Here is an 8,460-nt window from a genome sequence, read left to right as displayed (position 1 = left end):
TTTTTTTTTTTTTTTTCATACAGCTGGACCAAATGCTGAACCCTCCCCCCCAGCATGATGGAACTCTGTCACTTTGAGAGATTAGATGAGCAGCGATTTGAATCACACACACACACACTAAAATGCCACACACACACACACACACACACACACAGTCACTCTCTTCACACACCTGTCAACACTGGCACAATGGTGGAGAATATGAGAGCACAAAATAGGTTCCTGCACCACAGAATGCAGCTGGATTAGATTTATTATTGATTTGAGTCGATGCTCTGGGAAATGCAGCCCCTCGGATCAGTTTGCAGCTCTTCATCTGTCAATTAGATGCTCCGACATAGCATCACTGCTGCCGCCTGCTGTAGCCTGCCATTATAGACATCTCAGAGAGTGCATCAAGTATGAGACTTCAACTATGTGGTGTTAGAAAAATTAAAGCACACGACACAGATGATTTGTTTTCCCTTCATGTGACACTTTTAATTTCAAGTTTAAACACTAAATGACGTATTAGAAAAACAGATTTAAGTGATTTCAAGTCTGCTCAGTGAATCCAACAAAACAGAGGTCGGAAATTAACTAGTACCAGTGTTTTTTTTGTGAAAAACTACCCTAAGAAGACAGACTTCTCCAAGCCATCCTCCACTTTGGTGTACTCCAGGTGAGACTTGAAGTACTGGCTGTCGTATCGCGGGCTGCTGCGGACATATTCCAGGTAGTCAGGAGTTCCAGGGCAGATGACGTTGTCGGCCAGCAGGACGCTGCCTTTCCTGAGGAGGCCACACTCCTAAATAAAAAGGAAAAAAGGTTGTCATAGTAAGTAAATCAAGAGTTTGATCAGTACAATATAGGGCTGCAAAATAAGATATTGCGAGTATTTTTGACAGATAGAGATATGAGACATAATTTTAATGGAAATGGTCATTTTCACATTTCATTTATGAAAAATTATTTTGTAATTTTTGCTGGGAATTGTACTAAACAAGTATGTTCCCTTATGTCTGGGTAAGGCTGTCACAATATCATCATATTTGTTATTACCACATTATCTATGGGAAATTGAAAATAAAAATGTTGGCCATCAAATCTACCTTAAACTTTGTTTGTTGTGTGTTTATTGTCATTTTTTGGCAAGCAAATTACCCCCAAAATAGATGAACAGATGAACTCAAAGAAAAGATTGAAAAGGCAGCTGCATTACTCACAAGATATTATGATGTGCATTAACACATTATTCATTTTTCATGTTTTTAAATATCACTGTTATCATGAATATCGTGATATTGCTACACCCCCAGTCTAGGTTCACATCTTGAGACAGAAGGACAGGAGTAAACAGCTCCTGTTCTATACATGTGCAGCTCAGCTGTTTGAGTGAGTATGCAGAAAATGTGAAGTTGTTTCAGAAACAGAATCTTCAGGTAACAGAATCTGGAAGTTATCACTGAGTAAATGGACAAGCCCACAAATCCACAGTGGTGACGTGGTTGTCCAGGAATGTTGATTCGTCATATACCTACTCACCGACCTGACACCCTCAGACTACTTCTCTTCTCCAAGATGAAGAGGGAGCTAAGTGGTTGCCATTTTGACAGTGATGATGACTTATCACTGCTGTGGACCACTTTCTGGATGTTAAAGAACGGATCAGGTTTTCTGAAATTGACTTCTCCTACCTTAGGCCATGAACTTATCAATAAGCCCTCGTCTGATTTGTAGGCTGGTGCATCTCTGTAGCATCACGATGCTTTATTTAAATGTTGCATGTGTATGTTGTGACACATTTTGCCTCTATTAAAAAGTTGCAGCTCCTGTGATTTGGATATTGAATATTGTGATTTTGAAAACATTTCGATCAACTGTGCAGCCCAATTTAAATTGAGCACAACTGACTTGCCTCCATCAGCTTTGTGTCAGGAAGGTAGCGATCCTTCCAGTGATCCAGGAAAACCAAATCAAATGTTTTCACCCCAAACTGCTCCGTCATCTTTGGGATCCAGTCACCAGACGCCCCTTCAACCAACTGGACCTAGAAAGAAGACAGAAACACACTCTTTCCTGACCTGCACACACGATGTAAATCTTTGTTTCTCTGTCTCTGTGGAGACTACCTGCTTTACCTTTTCCTCCAATCCTGCCCAAGCAATGACTTGACGTGCAATTGCAGCAAAGTCTGGGTTAAATTCAAGAGTGATGAGCTTGGCGTGAGGGGGCAGCAGGCTGGCAATGCGCACCGTAGAGTAGCCACAGTAGGTCCCCAGCTCCAACACAGTGGCTGGGTTTACCTCGGACACCACTGAGTCAAGAATGCAGCCTGGGGGCAAAAACAGAGAAAAAGTGGATACCACAACACACAGCGGGGTCAAGTAAGGAAATGATTTTATACATGAAAGCACACAGTCACGTAATGAGAAGTCAGTACCTTTCTCATCGCCCACGTTCATGGCCCACTCCTTGTGTCTGCAGAAGTGATCGATGGCTCGCACCACGCTGCGAGGGTCTCCTCTAGTGGCGTTCTTCTGTACTGCACCCAGGAGCCGCTGGAGGAGAAAAAAACAGCATAGTTTTCCAAGAGGTGTCATGAACAGCCCCTCATTAACTATTCATTCTTTCACGCTTTAATAGATTATTAATTAGAATACTTAAAGAACTTTTGCGTTGCCAGGTTGTGACCACATATTTAAGTGACAGGTCCCATTTGAGGGTGTTTGTCCACTTGTTCTGCTGATTCTTTTAATGTGGATCTCCCTGAGATTCAACAGAATATTGTTGAGGAGCAGTAATAATGTGTGTAGAGCTTGCAATTTTACCTTTTGCATCTTAACTGTCACCCAAAACACTGCTGGCTAAATAAACATTTAACAAAGGTGCTCTGTTCCTCTTTCTTCATGCGAGTTTTTGAAGACCAGTCGTTGTTAAAGTGTCACCAGCAATGACTCCAGTGTGTGGCTGCCCCTCTACTTGCACTGATGTTTGTACGCTGCACCTGTCCCAGTTTTGAGTGTGTTACCTTTTCTTTTTAATTCCATTAATAATAACAATAATAATAATAATTCATAGCATTCATTTGTATATGTTTCATAAATATTTGTTTTCTTGTCCATAAAGGTACAGAGGAATTACTGGATGAATTTGTGACTGGAACAGTGTTTTTCATGCTAACAATGGTTAATAATAATGAACTGATATTAAATGACAACGTCATAAATGACAATGAAAGGTAGTAAATCACATTTAAGAGGCTGAAACCAGCAAATGTTCCATATTTTTGCTGGAAAAATTACTAAAACAATTAATCATTTATAAAAAATATCTGGTGATGAATTTTCTTTTTGACTAATTGAGAAACAGATTAACTGAATCATCGCTCCAGCTCGAGCCTGCACACTTTGAAGACAAGGCTAGACACGGTTTCTTTCAATATGGAATAAAGTAGAAAGTATGTATTGCACATTTTTGGATGTGTTAGTCTCGTTGTCCCATGTTCTCGCTGTGTGTTTCCTGCTTTGCTGCCTGAGTCCTCGTGTTGTACTGGTTTGCTGTGTGTTTTGTTTTCCTTGTGGATAACTCTTGTTTTGCTGCTAGCTGGTTTTGTCTGGCTTTTGCTTTGGACTTTTGGACTTTTTGGATTTCATGGAGCTTTGGTTGCATTAAAGCCTGCTTCCTGTTCAGTTACCTGGCTGCCTCAGTTGATGTTTATAAACGGCTTGATAAATGTTTTATAAAGCTTTTCAATGTTTAACAGTGAATTAACTATTAACTAAAGTTTTAACTAACTATACATTTACCGTAAGTATTACCATTTGTTTTTATTAAGTAATCATCAAGAAATTATAGGAAGCCTAATGAAAAAAGATAATCTTATTATTGTCCAGTTAAACCATTTATTTTTTCAAAGGCTGCTGCAATGTCCTGAACACACATTGACCGAGGCGTATATGAGGCATATGTCGGCTATGTTTCTTTTTCTTACTCGTCTCCCACAGCATGTTTTCTGCTCCTGCACACCTGGTTCCTATCAGCTCATCACCACCGTGACCTGTTTCTGTCCTCACAGCTGCTTCTTGTTTGCTTGTTAAGCTGCCTGGATATTCTGTACAGACAGCACCTTCTCAAGAGAGTTTGACAGATTCTCTTGTTATCTTATCAATACATCCTTCGAGCTAGTTGTCTGTCTGTTTATTCTTTGGCCTACCTGTTGCTCATTCACTGTTTGCTTTAACAGTGACCAAAGTTGTGTTAGCTGAACCAAAGTGTCTTTTAAAATCTAATTTGGGTCTGATTCTGGCTGTTTTACACCTTGACCTGTTCCTGTTGACTCAATATATCTATATAATATATCTTCTAACAGCTGGACATATGCCTGTGCAAGGGTGTGTAAGGGTGTTGCACTTTGCATTGGTCAGCTCTGAAATTGACAGCAATCCTCTGGTTATCTGCAGTCCCTACACACCCATGATACACCCACATATTTCAATATTTCCACTTATGTTGCCTAACCTCGCCTCAGGATTTTGGGTGTGTTTAAGTGTTTCAAAGAGATTCTCACATTTAACAATTTTCACAGGATTTCAACACAGCAGCTTTCCACTCCTCAACTCCAACCTGTGAGCTACACCCTGCCATACTAAACACACACACACAACAGAAAGCAATTTCTCTGCGATACTGATATTAAAGGCTACAATATATTCACTGTACATCTGCACATTTGGTTCTTACAATTGTAAGTCAATTGTAAGGATAAGTTCATAGTGAACATTTACTATCTACTCACCCTACTCATGCTGATGGAAATTTGGATGAAGTTTCCTTATCCACAAAACATTTCTGGAGTTGCAGCATTCTCCTAAAATTGTGTAATCCAAGCCCAGACTGCTTTGAAAAGACATAATTCATACCCTTGACACACTGTTGAGCTTGTACACCCACTTCAGGCAGGGTATGTGCTAATGCTGCACAAGCTGCATGGAGCCTTATTTTGTTTCAGGTTTTTTTTGGCAGTTACTTTTACACTTTAAAACAAGTTCCCACCAACTTTACTTTTACAGGAAAATGCTGGAACACTGTTTTGATGTGACGCTCCAGAAATGTTCTGTGGATTAACTTTGGCATTAGAGTGAGGAAATAATTAATTAAATTTCATTTTTAGGTGAACTTACCCTTTCAGGTTTGTAAATGTTCTGCTGTTGTTATTTGTTCATTTACTGAGCCACGTTGTCAACACATGATCAAAAGCGAACAGCGCTTAAAGCCTTTTTTTTCTTGTTCTTATTAGGGACAGATGGGGAAGCATCAGCCCTAATTAATTAGCACAAAGAAAAGAAGGAGCTCTTCTCAGGAAACAATAACCGAGCGTGGACTCATACATTTGTACGCTTGCATGCATACCTATTGTGTGGGTGTATAGCTGCGTCACATACTGGGTCTGACGTTACTATATGAAAGGCTTCATTGTCAAGTAGTAAATCAAAATTATATTATCTGCCTCTCCTTTTATAATGTATACTTTATATGTTTTATTTTATGAATGAGACAAAGTACATCTATCAGGAATGTCGTAACATCTGCTCGTGAAACCACAAAATCCATAAATCTCTGTGCTGTTCAACAGCAGATAAAATGCTTATTTTACAGGTTGAATGTATGAGAGTCTGATGATTAATAATCAACTACTACTTGCAATGTAAAGATATAGTGGAGTTAAGGCATTCTGAGCAGACAATTAAGTGACTCTCTTTGTGTGCGCTGTTATCTCGACTTCTCAGTTATTTGTCCTGATAGCCATGTACAGTATGCATGTTAGAGCATGTGAGTGGTTCTGGAGAAAGATAGTTGATTGATTTGTTGAGTTTTGACCAGTGTGTTAGGAACAGATTATTTTTTGCTCATCAGCATGTTAAAGGTTTTGGCTTGTCATAGCCATAAAAGTACAGCATGTACAATCGCAGGGCAGTGGGACACCTAAATGGAATGCAGCTATATGAATGGTATTAGTTACACATGTGAAAGGTCTGTTGTTTCATATTAAATCTAGTCCTGACCTGCACCTGACTTGTTTTCCTAAAAGCTTAGTTAACCTGGATAAGATCTTTAACATCACTGTATGAAAAGGGCTTAATTCCCTCTCGTGCCAACAAACAGATTTACCTCAGAAGTTGTACCTAACTGACAGCATTCCAGTACAACAAGTCAGGTTAGCCATTTTTAGCAATTGTTAGCAATCACAGTTGATAGCAACGCATTACGCGGTACCTTGCACTACAAAACACTGAGCAAACATGTCCACAAATAGAAAAGCTGGACTGGACTGTGTGTAAGACTGATTATGACACACAAATAAGACAGAAGTGCTAATAAACGATATAATCTACAGCTTTCACAGCCATCTTGGATTTGGAGGTCAGGGTTAGTGAGGTGCGTCTGAAATACGACTTCAGGGAGCGTTCCGGTTCAAATTGCCAACTGCTAACTCAGAAATTCCGACTTCTTAGCTCAGATGGACGCACCATAAGATTAGCATTCAGCTCGAAGCACCACTGTGCCTGAATACAGCCTCACAGAGCTAGCTTGTGAGCTAGCTTGTCTGTAGACTTGTGTCGTTTAGGTATATATATTAAAGGTCAATTTAATTTGTGTTAGAGTATTTATAAACATGCTTTACAATGTATTTACAAGTATTCATGTACTTTAGTGGTGTTGACATTTGACCCACAGTGTGGCCGCTCCTTCTTGTTTTATTTACAAAGCCCTATATTCTGTCAGCCAAATAGTCTTCATCACTCAGTCTCTCTACTTGCAATAGACCTAGTCAATAATGTTGGTGCTGCTCTTGTTAGAGATGAATACTGTGTATTGAAGACACACCTGAGGTCGTGTGGACTGGGTCAGTGTGTCCAGCATCCGCTCCACAATGACATCATGCCACATGAGTGCCAATCCTCCGTGATACTGAACAGCAGCGGGGATCACCCATCTATACAGAGTGTACATAAGAGCTGCTCCACCGGTGCAACTGTAAAAAAGAGTCAGCCACATCCTGCAACCAAGACAGAGAGCCGTGAGCATCAATTCACAATATGGTGCTGCATTATGGGAAGAGGCTGTGATAAACAGACCTCAGACACACAGTGCAACAACAACACATCTGCATGAGATAAATGAAAGCTCTCATATCTCCCTCCACTCTACCTCTCCCTTTGTGTGGGGCTAATGAGATGGGTGTTTACTATGCAGGTACAATACTGTCCCTGCTGCTGTTTCCATTATCAGCTGCTGCTGTTGACAGGTCCAAGCTGCACACACACACACACACACAAACACACACCTCAATAAGATGATATCACTATAGGATATCATTTAATATCAACTGCAATAAGCCCTGGAAAACACACAACACAGTGCTTTGTGTGCAGCTTTCCCACTCTCCAAGGTAATTAGTCTGTTAAGATATCCTGAGCACAGATGAATTGTGAAGAACAAAAACAGGAGAAAAGCACAGCCAGGATTCTGAACAAGGGCTCCTTCTGTGGGAAAGCATTGCTGGAAAACGGCATTACCTTGCACTCATAATGCAACTGTGGAAGACCAGTGGTGGTTGAGGTAATTCCTTTTGATTTGGAGTTTGAGTTGCGTGGCAACTGGCTGAGGGTTAAGAGCTGTGTCACAAAAGACACAGCTCTGTGGCTTTAACCTTTACTTTGGCTTCATCGTAACGTACACACAACCAGGAGATTCAAAGGCAGAAATGCAGAACAGTATGGCACGCCTTGATAAACACATATACTTGTAGTTCTCATCATTGTGTAGTGAGACAGTTGCACAGGTTACATGCCGTGCATACTAACAGAATTCATTCTCTCTTTAAATTTTACATCAAATGTAGCAAAAAGTTTTCAAATAAAAGAACAGGAAGCATTTAAAGGTTATCAAAATATCAAAAACCTGCTCACTATTGCAGATATAATACATTTATTTGTTGTGAAAATGGTTTGTCTGAGTATCAACAGTTTGGCACTACATCTCACAGAACAACATGTGCACACACTCTTCTGTCCAAAGCAGGAATTAAAACCAAACTGAGCCATGGTTTACTTGAGCTACACTGGAACAAACACCTGTTAGGCAATAACAAAAACAACTCATGCATTCTTAAAGAGTCTCTAATTAAAATTTAACAGAAAACAAGACTTACGTGAGGGCAGGCGGCGCTCCCTGTCCTCCTCTTACCTCCTCTTGCTGCTGGAGGAAAATCTGTGAGTTTTCTAACAGCCGGACATATGGCTGCATCTACGTGAGGCTAACTCCTCCCTCCTCTTCCTTTCGTCCATCCCCCACTGGGAGCTCTGCTGAATATAAGCATGCAAGGAATGCCCAACAGCCCAAACCTCTACGGTCAGCACTCACACACACACACAATCAAGTGGGCGCAACAGAGTAATTTCTGTTTGCCATTTAGTG

At 40.4% G+C, this 8,460-nt stretch overlaps 1 protein-coding gene across 1 annotated transcript; it reads right to left on the bottom strand.

Annotated features, from left to right (window-relative positions):
* Nucleotides 1-460: 460 nt before the first annotated feature.
* comtb (catechol-O-methyltransferase b) lies at nucleotides 461-8,305 on the bottom strand. The gene is made up of 6 exons (XM_084348033.1): nucleotides 8,195-8,305; nucleotides 6,868-7,039; nucleotides 2,423-2,540; nucleotides 2,121-2,314; nucleotides 1,898-2,029; nucleotides 461-787 (listed from the first exon to the last, which is right to left on the bottom strand). Exons 1-6 carry the CDS (start codon nucleotides 8,287-8,289, stop codon nucleotides 608-610), a joined length of 891 nt encoding a protein of 296 aa, XP_084204159.1. The 5' UTR covers nucleotides 8,290-8,305; the 3' UTR covers nucleotides 461-607.
* Between the last annotated feature and the right edge of the window lie 155 nt (nucleotides 8,306-8,460).

The sequence above is a fragment of the Pagrus pagrus genome (assembly GCF_965226575.1).
Source record: "Pagrus pagrus genome assembly, chromosome: 3".
In the NCBI taxonomy this organism is placed as follows: domain Eukaryota; kingdom Metazoa; phylum Chordata; class Actinopteri; order Spariformes; family Sparidae; genus Pagrus; species Pagrus pagrus.
The sequence above is the reverse complement of the archived record's forward strand: the minus strand, read 5'-3'. Positions and strand labels throughout refer to the sequence as shown.